This window comes from Hippoglossus stenolepis, chromosome 14 (genome assembly GCF_022539355.2).
Source record: "Hippoglossus stenolepis isolate QCI-W04-F060 chromosome 14, HSTE1.2, whole genome shotgun sequence".
In the NCBI taxonomy this organism is placed as follows: Eukaryota; Metazoa; Chordata; class Actinopteri; order Pleuronectiformes; family Pleuronectidae; genus Hippoglossus; species Hippoglossus stenolepis.
In genome coordinates this window covers 17,970,744-17,984,331 of record NC_061496.1, presented here as the reverse complement: position 1 = coordinate 17,984,331, position 13,588 = coordinate 17,970,744, and the positions used below count along the sequence as shown (strand labels likewise).

At 41.5% G+C, this 13,588-nt stretch overlaps 2 protein-coding genes across 2 annotated transcripts in view; one reads left to right on the top strand and one right to left on the bottom strand.

The window, feature by feature from the left end:
- Positions 1–13,481, top strand: part of unc13a (unc-13 homolog A (C. elegans)) — a 49,025-nt gene extending 35,544 nt beyond the window's left edge. The window contains exons 36-42 of the mRNA XM_047343048.1: positions 2,609–2,665; positions 2,788–2,868; positions 3,313–3,460; positions 4,437–4,493; positions 7,688–7,780; positions 9,382–9,541; positions 10,024–13,481. Coding sequence (XP_047199004.1) covers positions 2,609–2,665; positions 2,788–2,868; positions 3,313–3,460; positions 4,437–4,493; positions 7,688–7,780; positions 9,382–9,541; positions 10,024–10,312 — 885 coding nt within the window. The 3' untranslated portion in view covers positions 10,313–13,481. The remainder of the gene's footprint in view (positions 1–2,608; positions 2,666–2,787; positions 2,869–3,312; positions 3,461–4,436; positions 4,494–7,687; positions 7,781–9,381; positions 9,542–10,023) is intronic.
- The window catches only part of mbd3b (methyl-CpG binding domain protein 3b), a 37,964-nt gene continuing 26,738 nt past the window's right edge, over positions 2,363–13,588 (bottom strand). Inside the window, exon 8 of the transcript XR_007034823.1 lies at positions 2,363–2,381. The gene's annotated coding sequence lies outside the window, so the exon portion shown is untranslated. The remainder of the gene's footprint in view (positions 2,382–13,588) is intronic.

Genomic DNA, 13,588 nt, shown 5'->3' with positions numbered 1-13,588 from the left:
TTACCCAGAGTTTGTCTTTCACACATGCACAACACAGCTGAAATTTGTCTGCGCAGACGCGCTCACAACTGCATTAAATCCTCCACGTTATTCAGGCAAGAGTTGGAGCAGCCGGGTGAGGCAGGAAGTGATGTATAACTCCACTGCACCCCGACACCATAGTCAGCTCTTATCACCACCAACTTTCTTGACGTCTTTGTAGGTTTCTTCTGGGTGTGTGTCACCGCTTTTTCAAAGGAAGATATTTGTTTTCTTTTTGTTTTTCTCATTTTTGCGTCTGTCACGTCTGTCGCGCTCGCGTTGAATCCAGTGGGGGATCACACATCGACTTCTCCTGGATTTCTGCGGACTTTATACTAGGAGGCCAAGCGGAGAAAGTCTGCAGAGACTGCGGAGTGTCTGAAAGCAGCTTAAGAGAAGGATCCATTGAAAAGTGCTCTTAAAGGGGAATTCCAGTATTTTTCAACATGGGCCCTGTGTTTATAAATGTGGGTGTGTAAATGAACAGTCCAATAGATTATGGGGCAACTGCAACATTAAATATACCCTAAAAGTTTTTTTTTTTCACCAATAAAAGGATCAATTGTTAGTCTGGGTCCTAAAGGGATAGTTCACAGAGTAAAGACACAGTATAAACTTTTTTATCAGTGAAATAAACACTTTCGTAGACTGTTGAAGTTGCCACATAACATTATACACTATAGCCAATGGTGCTATGTCATGGCACACCCAAATTTATAATACAGACCACACATTGAAAAAAAAAACATAATTCCCCTTTAACTATTTAAAACTCTATGAGATGACTTTTTATCGTGAACATAGTTTGTTTTAAAAAAAATTGTATTTGAGTTCATTCTTAGTAATGTGGTAAGGTAGTTAGCTTAATTAACACCATTCAGAGTTGGCTAATTTGTGAAAATAAGTTAAAATCTGACCGTATATCCACCCAAGATGCAAAGTCATCGCATAGAGCTTTAATGTAAAGAATTCTATGATTTATTGATTTTTTTTTATTATCTTTTCCACTTTTAGAGGAATAGTTTTGAATATACATTTTGGTTAATATACTTATTTGAACTTTTGATGAGAGTTAGATGAGAAGATTGATTCCACTTTTATGTTGCATATTATAATGGCTACGCATCCCACTCAGGTCCCACTGGACATGGGAAGGGTCACAGATTGTTGAATAATAGCTCATCTCCCACAAATATAAGTAGTTGAATCATTGTAAAACACTGAATATAACTGCACAACAGCTGTTAGCAAAGATAACAGGATCAGCAACGCTTGTAATTGATTAGCCATGTTGCGTTTTGTTGAGTTTTCAAACTAAAACAAGGTGATCTGCTTTTCCAAACTTTTAGCGGCTCTAAAAGTTTGGAGTACTCTGGACACCAGCCGTATCTCTAGTAGAGTTCATGCATTTTCAAACAAAAAAGTAGTAATGAGGATGTGGCCTTAGTTAGAGGGAGCAGGGCTGACTGCTTTACCTTGTCTCCTGTCTTTATTCTAAACTGACACGTACAGACATGAGAGTGGTATCAATCAACAAAACAATGTTATTTGTTGTTGTTTTGTTTTTAACTTATTTAAGACAAAATTTGACAAAATTTGTTCTTAAAGAAGGTGACATCCCTTGCAGTGATGATGATGATGATTGATGATGATGATGATGATGATGATGTCGTCCTCAAATTTGTTTTTTGCATTTAAAGCAACATGTGCAGTTTTTCATTACGTACTAATCAGTGAGAGTGAAGTCAGACTGCAGGGACTGGCCACTGCTTGATGTATTAACCACATGCTCTCTTTCCAGGGGAGGCTGAAGAATGCTTCTCACAGTGATGTAAGGACTAAACCCCCTCAGATCATTGTGTCTCGTCTCTCTCCTCTGTGTCCCTGTCTTTCTCCCTCAGCTTCTCAGTCAAACAAGGCAGTGGAAATATTGATTTTTTTTCTAACATCGTGTTTATATGTTTAAACAGTTTAAATGACACAACACAGTTTCAAAGGTACATTCTTGTTTTTCTGTAGGTTTGACAAATAAGTGAAACTCCTACGCACATATTTATGTATTTTGTTTCATTTTCTGCTTGTTTGTATAATTCTTTAAACTTCATTAGGCGGTAGCTGCACACAGTATATGGTAAAACTTAACTTCATACGCAAAGCTGTGACTTAAGATAGGATTTGAAAAAACTGTGTTGCACTCCCAGTAATTACCTGTGTGTGTGTGTGTGTGTGTGCACGTTTTGTTTATGACTGCAGTATGTTTACTTTCTTGCCCCTGACATGAGCTGAACCACATTCCTTCCTCTTTGTACTGAAATGTCTCACGTGTGTGTGTGTGTGTGTGTGTGTGTGTGTGTGTGTGTAGCAGAGTGTAATGTTTTGGAAAGAATACATAAGTGTGATAACAGCACTTGAAGGAGAAAGTACTTTGACTTCTGTAAAGCGGCTCGGAGTGACTGTCTATGAATGTGTTGTCGTCCTCTGTGTGACACTAAGCCGTTTACTGCTGCCCCTTTTTGTCATAATAATAATAACAACAACCCTCTTCTCTCTCTGCCTGTCTACCTTTCTCTCTCTCCGTCTCTTCCAGGGCACTCAGCTCATCTTTAACGCTGCCAAGGAGCTGGGACAGCTGTCCAAGCTGAAGGTACGATATGTTTTTACACCACTGGGCTCTGGACTCCAATGCCAGAGAAAATATGGAGACAGGTATGAATGGACAGGCGGCTCACTTTGGTCTGTGCTTCTCTTTGTTGTTGTTGCCTTTAGGAGCACATGGTTCGTGAGGAGGCCAAGGCACTCACGCCCAAGCAGTGTGCGGTGATAGAGCTGGCCCTCGACACCATTAAGGTACAAACTCACTCTTACACGTGCACAGGTTTTGTCACATGTATGAAACGGAAGAACAATAAATGGAGTGGCTCTTGCAAGCTAGTACAGGCAGCCAACTTAAGCTGTTCAGCTCAAATCGTATGACATGCCTCACTCTTCACAACCTCTATCCTCCAATCCTCTCCACCAGGATTGAGTGAATTGAGTTGTCTGACTGAAATCCCAGTATATGCCCTGGTTTGCTCCATAGTGTTGTCTACAAGGGAAAAGTTTCTTTTGTGTAAAATAGCTTTTGTTCGGTCCAACCTTTCAGACTTTGAACTTTCTTTTTGTTGCCTTCCAGCTTTATTCTTTCTATAAATAGAAACCCATGTAGTGGGAAAAGCTTTTTAATTTGCTTCTTCGGGAGCAAAGTGTTTTAACTGTTTTAATTGTTTTCTATTTTGTCTCGGTGAACATTAGCAATACTTCCATGCTGGTGGTGTGGGTCTGAAGAAGACCTTCCTGGAGAAGAGTCCTGACCTCCTGTCTCTGCACTACGCCCTGTCCCTCTACACTCAGGCCACAGACAAACTTATTAGGACCTTTGTCTCTTCACAGAACGCACAAGGTAAACTAACGCTCTTTAATCTTCATGACACTTCCTTTCTGTGTCTTTTAAATACATTTGATTCTCTTTATTTTCCAGTATCTTTATTTGCTCTATGTAAACTTCATTTTTAATGTTATGTAATTCTCTGTAATTCAGATCCTTATTATATATCTTCTTTTGCTAAGCTCTCTCTCAGAGTAGACACCCTTCTCAGTATCTCCTGCTTCTTTGTTGATGTGAGGGTTTCCCAGTCGAGTTGAGGCTGTGCAGCCGCGCGATATTTTCTTCCTGCTTTAAAAAGCTGAGTCTCCCGGTAGCCAGCCTCTGGATACACACAGATTATTCTTTACATGATCTGACAGCTATTTACAATGAAGAAATAAACACCCACCCACCTTCTTTTCTCTCGCTCTTTCATTCCGCTGCTCAGCCTCCGTCGCACCGTCAGATGGCTACATAACAGCCGTCATCTTTGTGGAAGCACTGACAATGACACGGTGTCCCTGGGCGCTGCTGTAGAAATGGCATTTGAGTCGATGATTATTTAAAAAAACAAAATTAGGCAAAATGCTCTGCAGTTTTTGGACTAAGTACATTTCACTGCAGTAGATCTGAGTGAGGTTAACATGTTGCAGGACTGTCACACTGCAGATCAGAAGAAAAAGAGTCAGTTCAATAGAAGTAACTCATTACTCAAAAGACTTAATTTATCCAATTGAGTAGATTCAACTAATCAATTGAATTCAGTAAAATAATATTTTATTGAGATAATTTAATATATAAATAAATCAATTTGAATTAACTTAATGAGTAAATTCAAATACATTAGTCAAATTTGATCATCCTATTTTGATTGAGTAATTTCAACTAAAATGACAATAACACATTAGACAAAGGACTTATTCATGTTGGTCTGTTTTCTCCTCTGTAAACCTCATCTTTTACGTGTCTCTGCTTTCTGTTCACTCCTCCCTCTGCCCCATCTGTGGGCCAGTGTTCGGCGGGAAGGGGGTGAGGTTCACCACTAGTGAGGATGTTTACCCAGACAAGGGTATGTGACACTCGGGCTCAGGGCCTGAGACATGCAGGACAACCAGAAAAGTCTCCAGACCAAATCCCAACTCCCTCCACCCTCCACCTCCCTCCCCATGTGCATCCTGAAACGCCCCCCCTGCCTGCTCGAACTCATCACAGCAGACAAATGCATTGCACAGATGCAACATACTCCAACATAATTCCTCTCTTCCTCGCTCTATCTCTGTAAACACCCACATGCCCAGCACAACAATAAGAATGTAGACTTTATGCATTCATGCATGTAATATACACACTGATGTCTGTATGTATGGAGCTGCACTGAATACATACGCCACAGACTGTATGTATGAGCAGACATTGAAGCATGATGTGCGGACATCAGAGGAAAAGAACAGAAATGCATTAAAGTGGAGGAATCCTGATCCAGCATGATGTCACCGTCAGTGGCCCGAGGGCCAAGCGTGTGTGTGTGTGTGTGCGTATGTTGAGAGCGTGTCACCGAGAAAAGCAATGTGACAGAGCGAGACTGTCCTCAAGGTTGCTGAAGCAGAGGTTCACTTTATTATCTGTCGCCAGTGTGGAGGACAGGGATGAAACCCCCGCCCCCTCCCCACGTTACTGCCCCTCCCACTGTGTTTGAAGTGAAAGACATTGATGAAGAGGAGATTATGAGAATGATGATGACTGTTGGCTCAGTTTGTCTGGGAGGGCTCCCTGTCCCTGCCTGCTGTGTCATCACACACAAACACACACAGAGAAACACAAACACACACAGAGAAACACACACACACACACACACACACACACACACAGAGCTCCCACGTGCTGCGCCGCCCCCTCCCTGCAGCAGTGATGAGAAAAGGGTGTTCGACTCACCCCCACCGCTTCCCTCCATGGGCTGAGCCAATCAGAAGCAGTCCCTCAGGTCATGTGGTTTGAGTTCTGTCACTTCATATTTGTATCAAAACAATTGACTTTTTCGCACACACACGCAGGACAATGCAGAAGCTGTATCCATTCAGCTAATTCAAAACAATGACCTATAAAATAATTACAAGTTACATTAAAAAGTGATTTAAAAATACCATACATATTATGACATTTTTCTTGTAAAATTATGACTTTATCCTCATAACATTTTAACTTTTTCTCATAATATTACATCGTCATTTTCATAGAATTCAGACTTTTTTTTTAGTATCACAACTTTATTCTTGTAAAATTATGACTTTACTCTTGAAATATCCCATTTTTCCGTCGTAATTTTTTGAATTTCATTTTTACATGCAAACGTTAAATTTGAGATTTAAAGCTAGCCTTACGTAAGCATGAGCAGCTGTTTATTTGTCAGTCTAGAACAAACATTGCAATTTCAATCCTTTACTCTGAAAGAGATGTCTCCAGTTTTGGAAAGAAACATTAACATGAGAGTTTCTTTGCTTCCATTTCTATCGACTCTTGTTTTTTAGGCGTAACATGCAACAAATCAATCAGATTGCCATCTAATCCTTAAAAAAGCCACATGCCCTTCTTATCTATTCTGATTAAGATTTGCAGTGTGGTTGACAGCAAGCACCTGTGATTGGTGTGTTTGTTTAAGAAGCAAAGCCTTCGCCTCCCTGGCAACATCTCCCTGCCTCCCCGGCCAGCAAAGTTTTCTTTTTTCCTCTTTATGGACGTCCTCCACAGTGTAGACAAGGCCAGATGGATGACTGCTGCTCTCTTTGGTCCCGCTGGCAGAGAAACCAACAATCCCATAATGCTCTCCAGGGAGCTGCAGAGAGCTGCGTGCCAGGAACATTCTGCCGTCTAACTCCCACAGACACCTTGTTTAGTGGGCGGCTGGTTGAAAACACACACGCACACACACACATGGGCTGTTGGTCGTCGCCACAAAGATACCGGTGACAGAATGAAGTCGCTAATTAAAACATTTAGAATTAATGTCCATCTGTCACCGTATCCTTCTGGAGTTGTATGGGGAAGTTAACCACGACATAACCACACCAAGACACTGAGGAAAGATCTGACCACCATGTCCCTCCCAGACAAAGGAGCTGGAGCTCTTGGTCCTCTTCTCCCTGAAACAGTGACAGCAGCTAGAAGTAAATAACCAAGGACCCTGAGTCCAGGGCTGAGCTATTTTGGATGGAGGGTGCGGACGTGGAATAACTGAAATATATATTGTATTCATTCAGGGTTACAATTCAAAGATGGACCTCAGACTATAGATCCATCTGCATTCCTAGCCATATAATCTGTAGTATAATGAGTCAAATTTGAGTCGTCCAGACTCGTGCCCTGTCGCACAGTGCAGCTGTATTTTGTGAGCTGGATGTTATTAGTACCATCACTCACCGTCAGATCCGAATGACTCCTCTCTCCTGTTAGCTCCTTCCCCATTTCCTGCCCCTCCTCTGACCATATTAACGTCTGTACCAAGGAATGGGTGTGTCCATCTGAGCATGTCCCGACCTGATCTACGTCAGGGGAACTAACCACTTCTCACTATCTTCATTTTCTTCCTCTCCTTCTTCTTCCTCGTCTTCTTGTTTCTCCTCTTCGTCCTACTCCTCTTCTTTCGTTTTTTCCTCTTCTCCCTTTTCCTCTTTGTTTTATTCTTTTTCCTCTTCTTCCTCCTTTTCTTCCTCATATTCCTTTTCTCTTTTCTCTTTTCTCTTTTCTCTTTCTCTTCTTCCTCTCCCTCTCTCTCTTCTTCTACCTCTTCTTCTCCTCTACATCCACACAGACACTATGCATCTATGAGTGGGCTCACATTACTGTCCTCACTGGATCCACATTGTTGTCTCTCAACCACTAAATCTGTTTCTGGGCACCACACAATGCAAACTGCACACTGAATTTAAAACACTTGTGCCCACTCATAGCAGCATTGTCTGATTGACCACTTTCAGACCACAACACTCACACAAACAGATCACTGTGCCTTGTTTTAAATGATTCTGTTCCACAGTGATTATTTAAAAAAAAAAGAAACATTTGTCCAGTAAATATTTTGTGTACTATCCACATGGTTATAACGGATTCCATTCCAATGTGAGGAATTGAAATGGAATTGGTCTGTTACCTTGTTTTCTATCAGGGCACAGTGGCTTGTGTTGCTGTTTGGTCTGTGACAGGAGCTCATATAGTTCATGTGTGCAAATGTGAGTGTGTTAATGAACTGTGTCCTGTCGGCACTATCAGGCTCTGGGGTGGACGATGCTGTGGGAGAGGTGTCCATCCACGTGGAGATCTTCACTCACCCCAACACTGGAGAGCACAAGGTCACAGTGAAAGGTAAAGGAGAATGTTTACTTGGAATAGAAATGGATCAGCTTGAACGTTTATTCTTGACACTTTGATTAATATTTGACGAAGACAGTCCTGCGTCGAGTTCCACCATCTTTTTCCAGAACTTCTCAAATGCATCATACGGTCGACATCGGTGGACAGTGTTTGCTCAGCTGGAGATGTAAACCATAACTTACAAAATACAGTTTGCGTCTCAACACGTCCATCTCCATGACAACTGGGCAAATGCTAGCCACCTATGTAACTGTGTGATACAGTTGAAAGCTCCAGAAAAAGCTAGCAAGTGGACGTTAATGTGAGATTGTTTTGTCAAACAGGATGTTATATTTTAATACAGCTACGGCCAGAAATGGTGGATTTGAGAAAAAAAAAAGTTACGTCAACACTGTGCAAAAAGATAAACAACCAAAATCTTAGACAGGTTTTTTTTTATATAAATTGCATCATGAAACCAGCAGGTTGTTTTTATTCTAAATGTCAGTGCTGTGATGAGCCAAAATTCTTCAATAATGTTTAAAAATTGTTCACTAAAGAGAGTGCACATTCCATGAGTTTATTTTCCCACCTGAGAACAGTTAAAGATATAAAATATAACACTTCTTCATTAAAATACCAAGAAACGACTAGACCTACATTATTTATTTAATTGACTGGCGCATTTACTTCACCCAAAATGTGTCCAACAATGTTCAAACCCAGAGAAATACACAATTTTATTCAAAGTAACAGGACTTTCGTTTGTGTCGCCTTTTATTTGCATCATCACAGCTTTAACCCTGGCTTTGCCCGGCTCTGCTATAACTTCTGGGGCAAACGATACGTGACAATTAAAGACGTTAGCCAGTTAGCTAGTCGGCTGTTTTTCCTTCCACTGTTCCGCTGGTAATGGACCATGTTTATTTATCGCTGTTTGCTGATTAACGTGAATAAAACTTGAATACACAACCTTATTCGTGAACATGATTTGGGTCTGAGTCGTGTCATTTTCATCAGCAATGGTGGTGAAGTCGACAACAGCCATGATCCCACGCTGCTTCACGACATCATCAAACTAGATCTTTTTTAGTTTAGTTTTAAACTTTGCACATTTAAGATAAATATAATCCTGTAATCAGTCATTTCCACCTGCCTCTGACAGACGCTTGTCTAAATTTATTTCACATAAGAATATTAAATATTCACCCCATTGCATATTTTACATCTAAGTCTTCAGTGGAGCAGGTGAACAGAAAGAGGTCAAATGGAAACGTGGTCTAACAGGAAATTTGAAATAATATTTGTTAGTTTTCCAGTGTCAAAGGTATAAATGAGTGCATTGGGAAGTTATTTTAACGTATGTATTATTGCCATGATAGGACACAGGCATAGAAGCCAGCATTCAAAGAAATATAGAACTTTGCAAGTATCAAATTCCAGTGCTACTTTTAATGTCCTGACAGGAAACTGAATGTGAGGCCTGAGGGAGAGCCAGTATTTTGTTCTTCTAAATCTTCCCTCTCTCATCACATATTCACACATTTTCTCCTCACAAATGTCTCACTCGCTCACCCACACTTTCCCATCTTCACCCTCTGTCCCTGTCTCAGTCGTGGCTGCCAATGACCTGAGGTGGCAGACGCAGGGAATTTTCCGGCCCTTCGTGGAGGTCTACATCATCGGCCCCCACCTCAGCGACAAGAAGAGGAAGTACGCCACAAAGTCGAAGAACAACAGCTGGGCTCCCAAATACAACGAAACCTTCCCATTGTGAGTAGTTGATGACAATAACAATGATTATAATTGCCTCCGCAGAGGAAGTTCTGTTTTCGTCCGCGATTCTTTGTTGTTGGTGGGATTATGCAAAACCTACTCAACCGATTTCCCAGAAATTGTGTGGAAGGGTGGTGCATGACCCAAGGGAGAATCCATTCATTTTGGTAAGGGTCCGGATCAGGGGTCTTTACCAGATTTATATTTAATTTTTTTCACTTTTCTTTATCATTGCGAGGTTTTTCAACATTTTCTTTGAGATTAAGAGAATAATTCATTGATCTTGATGAAAAAATCAGGCACATTTAGGGGATTAATATGTGTGAGGTGTGCAATTTGGTGCAGATGCAACTAGAAATCAGGATCTAGTGAATTAAAATGTGGTTTCATAAGGGGACTGTTGGCAGAGGTTGGGCTCTTGTTTTACAACAACGATTTGGAGATGCTCGTATTTCACTTATCTCTCTCCTCCGCTGCAGCACCCTGAGCAGCGAGGTGGGTCCTGAGTGCTACGAGCTGCAGGTGTGTGTGAAGGACTACTGCTTCGCCCGAGAAGACCGCACCGTGGGAATGGCCGTCTTGCAACTGAAAGACATGGCCTCCAAGGGCAGCGTCGCCTGCTGGCTGCCGCTGGGTAAACGCATCCACATGGACGAAACGGGCCTCACCGTGCTGCGCATCCTCTCCCAGCGCAACAATGACGACGTGGCCAAGGAGTTCGTCAAGCTCAAGTCCGACCAGCGCTCTGTAGAGGAGGGCCGCAGCTAAGACTCAAAAAAATAATTTAAAAAAAGACTGTTTGGAACCTGAATCAGATGTCGCCACCTACTGCCCTGGAGCTCTCTCGCGAGCCACTGCTAGCCACTGCCCTGATGATCCAGTGTTGTAAAAGCACAGATAAGACAGTCACCACACACCCAGTGCTGTAAATACATTCATTTCAGTGGGAAACACGTAGTGCTGAGCAAAGCATCACTTTCATTTTCTTCACACAAAAAAAGGCCCCAGTGTCTTTATTGTCACAGATATCAACCGTCCTTATGAAGAACAGCACATACACTTTAATCCTAGAGCATATATATATATACTTTCTATCTATATAGGTGAGTCATGCTGTTCCATAACCAATGGCATGACCACCCACCCACACATGCCCACATCCTTCCGGTTCCTCTCCTCCCTCCCGGCCTGCACCCGCTCAGAGAAGGGATTGCAAGTGCCAAGAGATAAACGCTGAAACATCCCGAGACCAGCCCTAAGCACAATGGGACCAACTGACCCATTAACGACAACGACAATGGCTGCACTGCCTCAAACATTCCAGATATTATGGAGGGGAACAAAGCACTATTTATTTTTATTTACAGCTTTCTTCCGAGTTATATTTATATTTGAATACCATTATAAATATAGAATAATATATGAAGGACGTAATGTTTAGTAGTTATAAAGGGATTATTCAATGGACGTGTGCCACTTGAGAAATAGTCCTCGTCTGTCTTTCTGTCCATCGACCCTGTAACAGAGCACACTGCCTGACACCCTCAATGCCTTCTGTCCCGTTGACCCTCGTACATATGGTTTGTGCGTCATCAATACAGCGACTGTATAGAGAGATGAATCTGATGAAAACACACCTGCAGGCACTGTGATTCATCAGAGTGTGTGTGTGTGTGCGTGCGTGCGTGTGAACGTATGATCAGAGTTTGTAATATGTTCTAATGTCGACCTCATGTAGCCGCCCGTGTTGCCTGTTACCTGCAGATGTAATCACAAAGCCATCACAAACAAAGAGCGTCACACAGAGGAGGGGTTTCTTCAGATTCTGGCTGGATTTGGAAGAGATTATTTGACTTTAGGGGTAATCAAACTTGTGTCTTCTGATGGTTATTCCATCTTCTTTGTGTTACTATAAACATTCCACAACCAGACGGCCCTAAACTGGGTGTGTGAGAGGTGAAGTACTCTACCAAATCCAAATCAGCACGTAAGCAGATGATAAAAACAAGTTCCCTGAGACCTTATTTTGCAAAAGCAACCTCCCGTGGGTTAGAAAACAGCAGCACCTGCCCCCCAGGGAGAGCACAAACCGTTAATGATCCCACTACCCATCATTCCCTAATGATACCGCCACAGGTGCTGTAGCCCTATTCCCTGATAAGAAGAAGTCCGACCTCTGCTAAAGGGCTGTAGATCCACACCACACCAGGGTCTGGTACCTACACTTAAAAAGAGGGCCTACAGTTCAGTCTGTTGCTCTAATCAGTGGAGAGAGAAGCATGGAGATTTTAGAAGCACAAGGTCGTCGCTGCACCTATTTCAACACGTTTATACTGAGCTTGTCCTTCAGTGATTGTTTATAAATTTACATCAGTGTCATGTGGAAATAAATGTAGTGAAATGGCCATTGACTGTCCAGCATGTCACTTCTATTTTCAGTGAATGCCCCATGAAAAAAAGAAAAAAAGATTTATTTGCCTGTTTGAGGTTTATATGCTTGTTGTGATTTTAAAAACAGCATCCGAATGAGGAAATGATGATCAGGGTCAACGAGTTAAAACGACAGGTTGTATGTTTTGTTGTTCTCTTCCTGCCTCTTTGTTACATCGCCCCTGACGAGTGCCTCTCCCGCCCAGAGCACTTGACGATAAATTAATAATTTAGAAGACCCCCTTCTTTTTTGAACAAGGTGTAAGAACTGAACTCTATGCATTTAAATCTATAATTAAAATCTATGTAGATGAGTCATTTATGAAAAAGTCTTATAATGTTTACATTGTGGATTATTATTCAGATTATATCAGCACAAGCGTTTGTCTGATATGTTGTTAATGCCGTCTATATTTTAACAGGCCGGATCTCGCGGGTGTAGTCGAGCTGATCAGAGCTGGGACTTGTTTGTACAGCGTCTCAGTGCAGATTAGAATAATCTGGAACAGACAGAGATTGATATTGGTGTTGGTGTTGCACAGTGTAAATAGCTCAGATGTAACAGACACACGTCAGACTATGTGAAGTGAAGTTTGCTGCTCTTTTGTAGACTTGAATTTTACTCTGGGTGAATGGGCAGTTGGGAAATGATGTTTGTGTGTGTGTGTGCTTGCGTGCGTGAGAGAAGGTGCCCATTCAGGAAATGTAGCTGTTATTAAGAGTTATATTAAGACTGCGTACACACAGGATATGATGATGAAACAATATGGACGAATCTGATAATGAGCTTGTTAAGCTGCTGCAAAAAGGAAGAAGTGAGGAACTGAGTCTAAAGAATGTTGGTGTGTACAAGGTCTTTTCCTCTAATGGAACATCTGCACATTCTTTTAATAACTTTACATAACAGGTAAACAACCGTCACATAGCAGTAATTGCCACGAAAAATAAATCTTTATTTATTGCTGTTGACAATGATATTTTAGAGGAGGAGGTTTGGGTGTAACCAGGCTGGCATGAGACACAGAGATGTTAATGGAGTATAAATGTAAAAGCACAACAAAAAGCACAGACACAAAGTCGACAGACATGCATGATCTGTTCTGTTCTGTGCAGCGGGGCCGCGGGGCCGCGGCCACACAGAAGGGCACCTGCGCCGCCATGCCGGTTCCTGTACTTCCAGAAATGGTGCATGATAGGAACAATAAAACAAAAAGGAAAAAAATATTATTGTGCCAGCACGCATTAATTATTTGATGTTAATTGCCAATCGTTGTCTCCTTTATTTTGTAATATTTCCTTCTTGTTTTCTATTTTTCAAATGGTTGTGAATATATAAATATGTATTACTGATGATGTGTAGTGGTACAAAGTACTCGCATGGGAATTTTTTTTATACACGAGATGTTTCTAATTTTTTTTTTTTTTTATATTCTGGTTGTTCTTATTGGGGGTTGATTGGGGCTGATGTCCCACTGTGTTTCTGCTTCCAATAAAAGATGGAGAAAAAGGCTTCAGTTCATTGCTTGTTTGTTAAGCTGTAGCTCCACTTTTCTATTTCTGAATATATAAATGCCTAATACGTAAATTTATCCATTAAAATAAACTTTATAGTCC